The following is a 15104-nucleotide window of genomic DNA, read 5'->3' as shown; positions in this document are numbered from 1 at the left end:
CTTGACCAATAGGACTGAAGCTAAACAGGACCACCACTGAAGCTAACAGGATCAAGTCCCAGTTAAATGACAAAGGCTTTACCTGCTTCTTATATTTCCCCTAATAAATGCTTCTCTATTTGCTGTGTGTTTATAGAACAATATTACAGAATTTTAATGATTGTCCTTAAAAACAGTTTTCTCTAGTTAATCCTTATTTTACTTTGGAGCTTTTTCATGGAATATTTCAGTTTTCATATTGGAAGTGGCCAAGGTTTTCTTCTAAAATTCCTCTCTCTCTTCTGTATATATTATAGAAAAGGGAAAATCTAAGGGTTAAACAACAGAATAGAATTCTGTTTAAAACAGAATAGACACTTTTTAACCAAGATTGAGATATTTACTACTGACTCCAAAAGTGCATCATGTCATTATGCCAATTCTGGTTACATATGTAAACATCAGGGAAGTGACTAGCATTGTGACTTCACACTCAAAGAACTAATTCTATGTTCATGCTTTTCAGAACCTCTGTATGCTGTCCCTTTGAAGAATTCATTTCTCTTACTCATATGTATCCCAGCACAATATAGTGCCCAAAGGTGTCTACCATATCTGAGCTGCTAGTAAACGAGAAATTTGAGATTTTGTTGTTTGCTGTACCAACTTTTTCATATGTTTTGTCTTTGCCTCAAATATAACTTTGTGATATTGAATCTAGACCCTGTAAATATTTTGTATCTGTCAGCTGGATGAATGTTGAGCTTCATCAACCAAGGACCCTAGAGTGTCACTTCAATTGTTAGATGCAGGAAGACACATCTCTTCCAAGGCTCCACTCTTTAAATTTGTTATTATTGTTGGCTTCTAAGAACTTATGTTAAAGAATATACTCAATAATATTAAGTAAAACACTTACTAATATACAAAGAAGACTTCTAGTTAATGTATTTGTATTACATATACTTTAATAAGCACTGAATTCTATATGAAATTAAATGACAAGTCTCATAGTTATACAATTAGTCTCTGACAGAGATATTCTAAGAACATATCATTTGCAAGATGAAGTTCACTATTTATTGAAATTCCTCCAGGTTCTGTGGAGTTTGCCTGTTCATACCTTTAAGTAGTGTATTTGATATAAGCAAGAAATACACAGATAGTAATAAAAATGAAGAATTTTGTACAAGTTCTGTTTTTCCGATTCTATCAATCTGACTTGACTATATTTAAAATGTTTGAATACTAAAACATTTGAATTTTATAGTAATCAATAAATATTGAAACAAGAAACATAGAAACCATTTTATGATTTTGAAGATTTAATGTTTAATTGGATTTTTATGATCCACTGCTAAGTGTATCATGTCTGCATATATCCTAATTATGTCTATGTAGTTTGCTTCATGTGAAAAGATTTCTCAAATAATAAAACAATTGACAAAACTGCTTAGATCACCACTATATATTTATATACATATATATTCAAATATATTTATTTCTCTGACTCAATTTTAAAACAAAGCTCGGTTTTAACAACATCATTAATGAATCTGTATTGGTTACTTCATGAGTATATAGAAAGATACTTGAATTTTTCTTTGGCAATGTATGTAGAACTTCATTATTCATGACAATGGACATGTATAAGTTTCCCCTCTTCTAACAATACCTTAATGAAAAATTTAATAAAAGAAAGCACTTGTCCATTTATTATTCTGGACATAATTATCACAGGTAGTTACATTAACAATTATTGTTAAAAACTATTTTGTAGTGTAGAGAGCGCTTGCAAATCTTATGCAGGCTTCTGTTCCACATGAATGTTAAAAACATCTCTTGTCAGGCTAAAAAGTGTCATCCACTTGTTTTCTTTGTTCTCTCTGTTTACTTTTCCATCTGCATTCTGTGTCCAAATGCTTTGGTTAACAATGTTTAAAGGCAAGACATGGAGATATTTTTACTTTTAAACAACTTTCTCCAAAATAGGTTTTAAAATTGGTGTGCATGATAAGTAGTTTTTCATGCCATCCACAATGGCATGTGGATGTACTGCGAGGGGAGACTACATTAAAAAAAACTTCTAGTTTCCATATCCTCAGTGTCCTGGTTATTAAATTAGTTGGAAGTATCTGATTTGAAAAGGCAGGGCGAAGTAATGGAAATCTTCCTATAGGAGGAGGGAACTCTAGCATTGTATATATTGAATAAAGCAAACATTGTAACTCAAGCATTTTCAAGACATAGTGTAGAAAATATATCTCACCTTTCTAACCAAATAATTTACAGGATATTACACAGATTTAATTAGTAAGTGTTAGGGCCGTCTAAACAAAAAAGAATTTTTCTTGATGACATGTTTTGTATTTCAGGAGAAATGTGAACTGTGAACCCCATGTAGTACAAAAGAGCATCCTAAGCACCGTGCTAAAAGACTTGAGCAAGGTTGCTCAGTCTTGCATCTGCCCTGAGTCACGTGCTATATCCCTACAAGTGAACCTGTCATCATGTCTTGGTTTTTGCTGAGGAAAACACAATTCTGTCAAATTACAAAATGGACTTTTTCTAACATACCTTGATAATCACTTTTAGTGATTTTCTACTTCATTCTTCTCTAATGTTCCTTTTACACAAAATTCTTTTCTTACTTGTGGTTCACACTCTTTCTACTCAACCCTCACTTTTCAACTTTTTTAATATCACAGTCACTTTGAGTTAGTTAAAGTTCAGGTCAGTTTATCCTGGAATCTCTCTAGATTCATGGAAATCTTGGTAAAATCTGTGTACCCCCCTTTACAAGGATCTGGCTCTGGTTTTCTTTGGTTTGGATACGAATGTTCTACTTGATTGTATGGAATTCAATAGATGATGTTTCTGGAAATACACATGAACACCTCAGGCTTCACTCCTCAACCACCACCAGGTTAAAGTGCCAGTGAGTCTCATTTTTCAGTGCTGTGGTTAAAGTAGTATTACTTGAGGATCTGTGCAATTTGAGTTGTGTGTTTCTAAAGGTTTAATCAAGAATAAAACATCTGGAAAAATCAGGAAGGCACAGGTCTGACCAAATGAGAAGGACCATCTTCCACACAATGATACATAGTCTTTGATATCAAAGGAATGATTTCAACTCTGGTAAATTAATAGCCTCAGAAATTAACAAGCTCTAATCCCTCTTTTTCTTCTTTCCTGCCCCAAGAACATATCGATAAACAAGAAGGCAACATTTCATGATAAGGTAAGTAGTGATTGCCACACAGGCCAGCAGGAACCCAATCACATCCAGAGAGTGGTACTGGTACCAGGTGAGGTCATGGGCTGCAACCCGGAGATGTTTGGCTCCTTTGTGGCGCATGACGTACTCGATCCAGAAGACTGCTCGGTCCAGCGGCTTCATGGGCTGATCGTGGTGAATTCTTGATAACGTCATGGCGTTCTCCTTATAGCTGAAGGAAAATTAATGGACATCATCTTATAGAGTGAACTAGGAATTGTGGGTCTATACTTTTCATGTAGATGGGAAAGATGAGTGTCAAGAAAATGTAGAAGAAAAATTATCTCTTCAGAAGGCATTATAGAGACCTTACATTTATAGGCTGGAATTTGTTGAATACATAAAATGTGAAGATGCAGAGAGAGGTTTGGAAAGATCCAGGATTTCTAACATCCCAGTCTAGAATTTGAAATTAGTTACGTCCTCTGGATAAAGGGAAGCTAGTGAAAGCAAAACAAGCAAAACCAACAACAAAACTATTTGAGATGTGGAGCTGGCATTATTCAGTAAGCAATTGTGAATGGACCTGACATACAATGTTCAAAATAGTTCAAAATTTTAAATGTAGGCTGCTGGTCCGTCACATTGGTTAAGTAAATGTCTGTACAATGTTAATAAGTAGTTGGTATCAACCAGGAGTTGGTATAGTGTTGAAACGTTAATCATTGGCCGGCGCCGCGACTCACTAGGCTAATCCTCTGCCTGCAGCGCTAGCACCATGGGTTCCAGTCCAAGTTGGGGCACTGGGTACTAGTCCTCATTGCTCCTCTTCTAGTCCAGCTCTCTGATGTGGCCCGGGAGGGCAGCAGAGGATGGCACAAGAACTTGGGTCCCTGCACCAGCATGGGAGACCGGGAGAAAGTATCCGGCTCCTGGTTTTGCATCGGCACATTGCTGACTGTCGAGGCCATTAGGGGAGTGAACGAATGGAAGGAAGACCTTTCTCTCTGTCTCTCTCTCTCACTGCCTAACTCTGCATGGCAAAAAAAAATAATCTTTAATGAATGAAGTTATGATTAAAGCCATGAAAGTATGAAAACATATTGCCTTTCTTTGAATCCTGACTCTTACTGACATTTTCTTGACCTTTTTTCAAATTTCTGTGATCTCAGTTTTTATTGTTAGATGAAATAATGTTGGAAGAAAATATCTCTACTTTAAAAAAAGGATTATTCCATCTTCTGTATTGCAAATCAGTTAAATCTTTATTTTATAATCTTCCAGGTAGGACAGCAATAACCACAGCCATAGACCTAAGAATATCCCCATATGTAACAGAAATATCTCCTTTGTGTTCAGGAAGTTTTAACTGAGTAAACTTGAAAATCCTAGTTGCTACTATCTATCCGTGACAGCACTGCAGCATTAGAATAGAAAATTTGAGAACCTTGGAGTGTCACTGAAAATATGATTTGATAGTTCCATGCAGATTTACTGAAAACAAATCAGAATAATTTTTTTAAAACACAACTATATGAATATATATATGAAATAATGGCACATATACTGGTACACTATTGTTTACTATTAATATGTATTCCACATATCAGGTTTTATATCTTGTATCAACACAACAAAATTGATTTTGAAATACAATTTTAAGAGTTCTTATGCTGAAAGAAAATTGTAACTGTGAAGATCGTAAGTTTGTACAATTATAACATTCCTGCTTCCTGGCTGCAACTCTGTTCCTAATACTTCCTTGTCATCCTCTGTTAACCTTCTTCATTGATGCTCCACATTTCAATCATTGGCTAATTCAAAATTTGTGCACTGTTATTAAGCCTCTGAAAATCATTCTATATATCCATCACAAAAAGTTACAGTGATACTCCCAGTGAATTATTGATGATTATCCTCTAGCATTAAGCAAATCTGTACTCAATCTGATGTTCATGTTCTAAATTAGAATTGAGTCCTTATTCCTCCACTGAAAATTGATCTGAAAACACTGTGTAATTTTAAAGAAACAGTAATACTCACGAAGGGTCATTAATGACTGTCTTCAAGGCATTGAGCAAATCTGCACTGGACATTGTCTTCAAGTTCAACTTAACAGCTGCTCCCTTGGCCTTCATGTAGACAATGTTATCAAGTTGATCTCCAAACAAAGGAATGCCCACCATGGGAATGCCATGGTAGATTGCCTCGAAGACACCATTGGCTCCACCATGAGTTATAAAAGCCTTGGTTTTTGGATGACCTGGAATTGAGTGATTTTTAGAAAATTATTAATTATAAATCTTACAAATGAAATGAGAAATGTATAATATGAGGCACTAAAAGCGCAGTGTACTCTAACAACACAGTATCAATGTCAATGAAAATGAATTTAAATAGCTTTTAGATCAAGAGAAAGAGGCACCTAAGTGCACTGGGGAGGTAAGGGAATGTCACGTGGAAGAGGTGGTGGATGACATGAGGCTTGTACTGTATGCAAGATTGCCAAATGGGTATGAACGAGTACATTCTGGAAAAAAGGAACTGTATATGTGTCAAAATAAAAGGTCAAGTGCCTGTTAGAACATGCTCTCTCCAAGAAACCATGCCATCACTAAATGTGATTTATAGGTTGTAGAAGGTTGCCCACACGCTATCTTGAAATTCCTTATTACTTTAATTTAAAGGTTGTTGATGTTTCCCACAGAAAACATAGAATTATGCATAATAACAGAAGGGTATTAGTTTTGGTGGTATTTGTAAATTTCTATATTAGGGGAAAAGGCAGATGACAAATGTAATGTTTGAATTAGGATTCAATCTGACAAGCCAAGAGATTATTATTATTTAATTAATATGTTTGTAAGAAACAGATCAAGCACTAGACACACACATACACACATACACTTACACACACAGTGCAAGGGAAGTCCTTAGAGCAACAAAGAGAGAAGGAGATATTACTATGGTTCATTCATCAAATGCACCAAACAGCTGGGAATGGGCCAGGCCGAAGCCAGGAGCTGGGACTCAATCCAGAACTCCTGTGTGGCTGCCAGTGACTCAAATATTTTAGCCATCAGCTGCTGCCTTCTTCATCTAGGGTGAGTCAGCAGGAAGTGGGCATCAGAATTGGAGCTGGAACTTGAATCCAGGAACTCCAGTATAGGAGGCATGTGTCCCAAAAGCATCTGAACCCTTCAGTGAAACGCCTTCCCCCCTGGAAATTACTGAGACATTCTCTCTGAGAGGTACATACACTGAAAATAAGGATACTTTGATTCTGGGCCTACAAATTTTGTATCATAAAATTCCAAATCTTATAATACATTTACCCTAGGACTGGGCAAGGATTGCAAAGCCATTTGGTTGATTCTTTAGTTTTTTTTTCTTTTATTTAATGAATATAGATTTCCAAAGTACAGCTTATAGATTACAATGGCTTCCCCCATCCCCATGACTTCCCTCCCACCCGCAACCCTCCCCTTTCCCGCTCTCTCTCCCCTTCCATTTATATCAAGATTCATTTTAAATTTTCTATATATACAGAAGATCAGTTTGGTATACATTAAGTAAAGATTTCAACAGTTTGCTCCCACACAGAAACACAAAGTGAAAAATACTGTTTGAGTACTAGTTATAGCATTAAATCTCAATGTACAGCACATTAAGGACAGAGATCCTACATGAGGAGTAAGTGCACAGTGACTCCTGTTGTTGACTTTACAAATTGACACTCCTGTTTATGGCATCAGAAATCTCCCTGTGCTCCAGTCATGAGTTTCTAAGGCTATGGAAGCCTTTTGAGTTCTCCAACTCTTATCTTATTTAGATAAGGTCATAGTCAAAGTGGAAGTTCTCTCCTCCCTTCAGAGAAAGGGACATCCTTCTTTGAAGACCTGTTCTTTCCGCTGGGATCTCACTAACAATCTTTCATTTAGGTCCTTTTTATTTTTTTTCCAGAGTGTCTTGGCTTTCCATGCCTGAAATGCTCTAATGGGCTTTTCAGCCAGACCCAAATGCTTTTAGGGCTGATTCTGAGGCCAGAGTGCTGTTTAGGACATCTGCCATTCTATGAGTCTGCTGTGTATCTTGCTTCCCATGTTGGATTGCTCTCCCCTTTATTTATTCTATCGGTTAGTATTAGCAGGCACTAGATTTGTTTATGTGATCCCTTTGACTCTTAGTCCTTTCATTATGATCAATTGTGAACTGAAATTGATCACTTGGACTAGTGGGATGGCATTGGTACATGCCACCTTGATGGGATTGAATTGGAATCCCCTGTTATGTTACTCTCATCTTGATCGACTGTTACTAGTGTTTTCAGTGTCTGTTCTCCAGAGTCTTACCAAGAAGGTCATTCTGGGGGATCCACTTATAGAGCCGAGTGTTGGATCCTAACATGTCTGGTTCCTTGCCTTCAAATCGCCAAAGAACCTGTTTGGTAAAGTAATAGCAATTTCATGAATTGGATTTCTAATTATGGCATGTTAAAATTCTAAGGAGGTTGGGAGATCACTCTTAAATACCTTGGATTGGAATGACAAAGAATAGAGGGTAAGAGAAATTAAGTAATGATAATTAAATGATGAAAGCCTTCATGTCTCATGTACTCTTGCTGCATTCAGTCAGATTTGGAATGTATTCATGTTGTGTGACATATAGGATATAACCCAAGTACGATGATGTGTGATGAATTCAAGTATTTAAGAAATTATTAGGTGGTCTTCATTCAAATGAAAGAAGAGGAACTGGCTGGTGCCATGGCTGACTAGGCTAATCCTCCGCCTTGCGGCGCCGGCACACCAGGTTCTAGTCCTGGTCGGGGCACCGGATTCTGTCCCATTTACCCTTCTTCCAGGCCAGCTCTCTGCTGTGGCCCGGGAGTGCAGTGGAGGATGGCCCAAGTGCTTGGGCCCTGCACCCGCGTGGGAGACCAGGATAAGCACTTGGCTCCTGCCATCGAATCAGCATGATGTGCCGGCACAGCGTGCTGGCTGTGGCAGCCATTGGAGGGTGAACCAATGGCAAAAAGAAGACCTTTCTCTCTGTCTCTCTCTCTCTCACTGTCCACTCTGCCTGTCAAAAAAAAAAAAAAAAAAAAAAAAAGGAACTCATTACCAGTTTACATGTAATCTACATCATCTATATATCTGTAAGTCTATATAGATAGAGATATATAGATATGTGCGTGTATGTTTGTTTGTACATGTGTTTGTGTTCACCATGTGAGACGCATCTTCCAAACCTATTAACATTTTTAAATTTAAAAAATGGAAACAAGGTTTTATTTGCATCTACTGTTCCATTTTTTTTATGAGAATCTGATTTTTTTTTAAGATTTATTCATGTATTTTTAAAGCAAAATTACAGAGTGGAAGAGGCAGAGAGAGAGACAGAGAGAGAGAGGTCTTCAAGCCACTGGTACACTCCCCAGAGAAGTGCAATGGCCAGAGCTGAGTAGATCCTAAGCCAGGAGACAGGAGCCTCCTCCATGTCTCCCACACGGGTGGAGGAATCCAAGGACCTGGGCCATTCTTCATCACCCTCCCAGGCCACAGCAGAGAGCCAGAGCAGAAGTGGAGCAGCCAAGACCCAAAGCAAAGTCAACACGGGATTCTGGCATTGCAGGTAGTGGCTACACCAGCTATGCAATCGCTCAGGCCCAGAAAATTTGTCATCTTTTAATTTGAGAAATAAAATAGGTTGGCACTGAGGAACTACATTTAATTTGTTATGTAAAAATTTTAAGATACATTTTTGATATGAAACCCTAATAGTATCGCTACTGCTAGAACTGGAATTTCTTTTAATATAGGAAGAAAGAGTCAGTTCATAAGCATACAGTGTCTGAAAAAATCCATTATTGTGATAACGCTAAATTTTATTTAACTGACTATTAGGTTTTCCACGATGTATTGAAAGCATTGACAGCTGTTAATGCTGATTACTACTATAGCCAGATTATTTCCATGTCAGCTACCAAAATAAGGTACTGATGTTAGAAATCTGAATTTATCCTCATAAACTGGAGTATTTATCCTCATAAACTGGAGTGTACCATTTCTATTTGCTTTAGGAGAGGTAAAGTAATTTCTGATTCTCTTTGTGATATTAACATAGGGAGTTACTAGAGGGATTTATCAGATAGAAAGCTAAAAAGTAGTTGCTGAATACCAAGAGTTCAAAGGTGTCTTGTATATATCAGAAATGTAGTTCCTACTATTACTTAAAGAAGGGGACATCGGAACTCCATCACGTGTCAGGCTTGCTTTGAAATGACTCCTTCTTGTACTGCCATCTCCATCCTCAATCCAGAGGAATTGCACTCATGAGTTAGGATCACAGTTCTGTGGAGTGATCTTTTTATAAAGTACAACAGGTGCCTTCAGAACAGGACCCATCTCCAATTTTTCTGCTTCTATCTCTCTGCGAAGCCACTGCTAGGGTCCAGTAGTGAGAGGCAGATTAATTTTTCTGTTTCTCTAAATCTATGTAGATGAGTGCATAGCTGGATTCAGGCTTTGTTAGCTCTGGACTTCTGTTCTCTGAATAGGCTCCTGATTAGTATCTTAAATACCCCTACATACAAATTATGGAAAGTAAAGAGGCATGGATTATATCAGAATCCTAAACTTTATAATGCTCTTAAGATGTGTTTCAGTATTCCCTTAATGTTATTGAGGTAGTGCAGTCAGTAATGAAAATTCAGCTTCTGTCTGAATACAGCTTTAGTGTACACAGTGGCTTCACAATCCCACAAGGCAAAGAAGCCAACAGCAGGGTAGAATTCAGAGATTTCTCTTTATCTGCCTGCTAAATGATTGAGTTTTCCAAGGTTTCACAATTCACCTGTTAGGTACATTTCTGATCAAAATGTCAATGTCAAAGTTATCTACAATGTAATATACTCTGTGCTATTTTTGGACCTGTGAAGGAAGAGTTTAACAGATGTCTGAAGAAAATTAAAGATATCATAAGTATCTTCACTTCACATAGGAATATGTGTAATGAGACACTTTGCAGAGTTTAGCAGGCTCATTCAGCGGTTGCCTGCCATTAGGGCACATTTCTGACCTTTTGTGGCAGCTGGGCAAAGGCTGATGCAATCACATTGGCCCTTTCTTCAGTCAGGTTACTGATCATGGACCCCAGGGAAAACACCACCACTCCCTCTTCTCCAGAGCTCTGCACAAAGTCTTCCATCTCCTGTGAAGAGAAAATTGGGTCTGTCATAAAGAGCAGCATTGTTGGTTATCAGGGTCTCAAAACCCTTTCTCTTCCCAAACTAAAACTCCATGCCCTATGGACATTATGTGATACGTGTTTAGAGCACTGAAATCCCAATTTATATTCATCTTGTATTTTACAGAAAATATGTGATATTTTTATCTTCTTTGTTCTTCTGTTTGCAACTAACCCTTCTATTTTAGCTGATTTAGTGTTATTAAAAGTTCTTTGGTGGAACAATTTATAATGGTGTGATAAGTATGTGTTGCATATATTTGTGTATATATAAATTTTAATCATTCCTTAATATTCAGTTTAGGTTACTAAAAATGTATTCTTATAAATAAATGCTACAGATACTGATCTGGCACTTACTAGTTCCTTTTATGTCTTATAAAACCAAAGTGTATTCTTTTAAGTTATTCTATGTTATTTGTTAAATTTCTGTCTTCTCTTACAAAAGGATAGAGATTATATTAGCTTATGATAATTAATAAAAGTAAGTTGGTAGGGGAAACAGATGCTTTAACAGAATATGTAATTAAGTTTCAGAATTCTGTATTTGGTTTCAATATTGTTTATGCAACTAAATCCATGAAGTCTGAGAACCTGAATTCTGCAAATATTTGAACAGAATTGACACTGGTGCATTAAAAATGTTGGAAACCATAATTGAGAGTTATATCTTTTATTATTATTAAGAATAAAAATGTAATTGTGAAAGGACAATAGAACAATGTCTCATATGTAGGTCACCTTATAAATAGGACATTGGACAAATATGAAACTTTTCATGTATTGCATAATAGCAAATAAATGACTTTCATTACTAGTACAATTATTTTCAGTGCAAAGATGCAAAATACTTTAAGAAAGCATTCCATCACATTTATGGCAATATGTTGTTGGATTCATGTGACACAGCTTGTTTGGACAGTGTCATTGGTCTTACCAATTTTGAATAATATGAGTTCTCATGTCAAATCATCTTAGACAGTAAAGGGTCCAAGCATTTTATACTTTCTTCCTCTTGAAATGTCCTGATTTAAATAATTTTAGGTATGTTAAGCAGTTTTTTCTTTTTAAATCTAACACATTTAAGAAATCTTTCCTGTCTTTTTCACAACTTTGTGAATAATCCATGCATTTACTAGACTCATATCAATTATTTGTTTGAAGAAAGTCTTGTACAATTTTAAACCTTTAAAAATTTTTTCAAGAACTGCACAGATAGAGATGGGAAACATTACTACTTGTCAACAACAACAACGAATAGCAATATGAACCAGTGGATTAAAGATCTCTGTATCTCACTCTGTATGCATGTGTGTGTATGTCTGCCCCTCTCTTTGTAATTCTAATTTTGAAATAAATAAATCTTTAAAAAAAGCCCTTTTTTGTATATTTCTTCTTCCCTCTTCTCTACACCTATTCCTGCACATCCTTCATATTTCACCTTTATCAGTGGCTCCTGGACATCTCTTATGATCCTTACTAGATACTCTCCCAGCACTGTCCTTTCCAATCTAAATATTTCCACTGAAGTTTAATTATTTGCTCATAGTGTATCCTAAAAGGATCTAAAGGAGATGGAGGAGAGCAGACACTGTGTCTACCTTGCTTCTGTATATGTCCAACATATGCTTCTGTTATATCTAGTTACTTCATGAATATACATCAAAAAAGTGACTTGTATTTTCTTATGTGTTGAATAATGAAGACCTTAATTTAACAGAGTCTTGTCTCAAAGTCTCCCAGATATTGCATTTTACTCTGTAATGAAGGTGAATTCTGGATACTTGTGATGGTGTTGAAATACAAGCACTTTTTAAATTGTCCATGGAAAGTGTACATTGGCTTCTTATTCAAATTTCCATGAACTTTTAAGTCCCCTCATGTGAATTTCCCCCTGGAAGGATTTTTGCACCACTTCCTATATCTCTCCATTTGAATCAAATGTTGTAAATGAAGAATGCAGAGCCATTTCCACGTAAAATACGAAGCGAACCAAATATAGCACACAGGAACTTACTTACCTGAGGCAGAGGTTTGGCAGGTTTGCAGTGGAGCCCTCCGATGAAATCAAAGTTTGGTAAAAGTGGCCGAGGAAACTCCAAGTCCCAGTAGCTTCGAATGAGCCACATGTCAGCTTTCCCCATTAGCTCCAAGAACGTAACAGGTCTTCCTGAATGTGAGAAAAAGAAAGAAGAGGGAGAGTAGTGAGGGAAATGTGATGTGAAGTACATTATGTCAAATTCTGAAAGGCGTTGGAATTATGCAGTGAATGATGTGTAAAGTACACAGTGTGAAACCAAATATGTTCTATAGGCATCGTATAATTTACATGTAAAATTTATGCATGGTTCTCATTATATATGTGTGTGTGTGTGTGTGTGTATGTGTGTGACAATACCAGGGAATAATAAACATAGAATCTCAACTCAGTAAGCTCATAATCATAAGTAACCATTAAAATAGAGCACTATAGAATCAAACATGGAAAATGTAGAGTAAAATAGGCATGGAAAAGCTTGGTGAAATCCTCCGTATTTCTATTTGTGGTTGTATGCCGCCCTGGAACACCCTAATCTAGTGATGGTCCATTGGCTTAAACTGACCCTGTGATGTAAACACTATTGCATTACATTTGTGAGAATGACAAATCTTTTTATATTTTTATTTCATTATTTTACCTATAAAAGATGAATTCCTTTGATTTTGCATTCATACAAGCTCACATTCAAAGTCACAAAAGTTAGGATCAATTAAAAAGATGACTTACCCAGTACTTCACTATAAAATCGATTCCATCGCTTCTCGTTAAATTTTGGGAACCAAAAGTCAAAGTAAAGCACGCAGAGCAGATTTTGTACCCTCTCCATGAATGTCATTTGACTGCCTAGACCAGACATCATAACAGGTACATAGGAAGGAGGCAGTAAGAGTCCTCCACCATGCTTTTGCAATATGTAGCCAAAAAAGCCACGAAGACTGTACACAAGGGGTATTTTAAGTAGCTCAGCCAGCAGCTCACCACCAGGACTAACAGGATCTGCAAGAACAACATCAAATCTTGATTCCTGCAGCTTTGTCATGAGTTTCTTGTTCAAAATGACTTCTTTACAGATGTCTTCACAAATGTCAGAATATTTTAAAACAACCATTTTCGTTAATGAAAATGTTTCCCAGTAACTATCTATTGACACATTATTTATCATTTTATAGACCCAATCCATGAAAAAATTCTCGATATCATCTTTACTGTAGGATGTATGGAAAGTTTCAAATTTAATTCCCGATTCATTGTTGGAACCAATTACAACAGAAGCTGAAGATCTCAGGACAGTGACTTCATGGCCTCGCTGGACAAGTGCATCTAGGATTGTCTTCATATTCATCCAGTGACTGAATTCCATAGGCCACACCAGCACCTTCCCACAACTCCCAGAGCTGAAGCAGCAGCTCAGCTGTAGCAGCAGCAGTAGAATTGAAATGCATTTCACAGACATCCTGGTGAAGTGCAGTGCTTCCTCTCCAATTGCTTTTCCTTTCTTAGCTAGTCAAACTTGAATCCATGAAGAAATTCATCATATAGTTAAAATATAACCTGAATTAGTCATAGTAAATATATCTCAATCAGATCTGTACACTGAAATGGCATTTGGAAAAAGTTAAGGTAGATGACCTTCTGTGTATATCAGTGTGTTTAGAGACTCCCCCACATTTTTAAGGACTTACAGAGAGAGGGAAAAATAGAGAAAGACACCTTCCATCCACCAGTTTACTCCTTTAATGTTCATAACTGGGGACTAAGTCCAAGCTGAAGCCATGAGACTGTGGAATTCCTTGGGTTTCCTATTTGAGCAACAAGGCCCTAAAATACTCATGCAATCTTTCTATGCCTTCCCAGGACATTATTGGGAGTTCAATCAGAAATGGATCAGATAGGACTTGAACTTCTGTCACTTGAACTTATGCCAGTGTTGCGGACAGCGGCTTATCAGTTGTGCTTCACTGGTGACCCCTGGAGTCTCTTTTATGATTAAGTGCTGCCACCTCTCTCATATTCTCTGACATGCTTGTGTAAGGCTGTTGGGTTATGTAAGAGATTTTAGAGCAGTGACCCTAGCAGCAGCAAGTGAGAGGTGACTTGCATCTGCAGTCTCTGTGACACAGAACATGATAATGTTTCTTAGCCTGGTTCAGGGCATTTTTTGGGTAGAATCTGATAATACACATGCATCCATTTTGCTAAAGTAATGTGTATAATTCAGTGTTTCATGGTATTCTCATATAAATATGTAAACACAATCACTAATCAATTTTTGGGCTTTTCATAACTCCAAAAAAGAAACCCAATACCCTTTATCCTTTGTGCTTCCCCTTCCAATGTCTGATTCCTACAGTCATAACAAGTACTCATCTACTTTCTGTTTCTAGAGATTTGCTGTTGCCGGAATTTCATGTTAGTGAAATACTACAGCATTTGAGGTGGAAACACTGACGTACCTCTCTGTCAGTGACCTCCCTGACTGATGAGTAAGTCTGCAACCTCTTTTCTTTTCTTTTTTTTTTTAAAGATTTTTGTTTATTTATTTGAGAGCTAGAGTTACAGACAGTGAAAGGGAGAGGCAGAGAGGTCTTCCTTCCATTGGTTCACTCCCCAAAGGGCCGC

The 15104-nt window shown here is 36.9% G+C and overlaps 1 protein-coding gene across 4 annotated transcripts in view; it reads right to left on the bottom strand.

Moving 5' to 3' along the window:
* Positions 1-966: 966 nt before the first annotated feature.
* Positions 967-15104, bottom strand: part of LOC138843074 (UDP-glucuronosyltransferase 2B13-like) — a 31490-nt gene continuing 17352 nt past the window's right edge. For 2 of the 4 annotated variants that reach the window (XM_070047224.1, XM_070047225.1), the window contains 5 exons: positions 12466-12614; positions 10277-10408; positions 7549-7636; positions 5240-5459; positions 968-3428 (listed from right to left, as the gene is read on the bottom strand). In XM_070047224.1, the coding sequence (XP_069903325.1) occupies positions 3149-3428; positions 5240-5459; positions 7549-7636; positions 10277-10408; positions 12466-12588 (843 nt within the window). In that variant the 5' untranslated portion in view covers positions 12589-12614 and the 3' untranslated portion in view covers positions 968-3148. Of the gene's footprint in view, positions 3429-5239; positions 5460-7548; positions 7637-10276; positions 10409-12465; positions 12615-13211; positions 13995-15104 lie in introns of all 4 variants that reach the window. The other 2 variants (XM_070047223.1, XM_070047221.1) reach the window with 2 other exon arrangements.

The sequence above is a fragment of the Oryctolagus cuniculus genome, chromosome 8, assembly GCF_964237555.1.
Source record: "Oryctolagus cuniculus chromosome 8, mOryCun1.1, whole genome shotgun sequence".
Taxonomy (NCBI): Eukaryota; Metazoa; Chordata; class Mammalia; order Lagomorpha; family Leporidae; genus Oryctolagus; species Oryctolagus cuniculus.
Note: the sequence above shows the minus strand (reverse complement) of the source record. Positions and strands in the feature narration are given on the sequence as shown.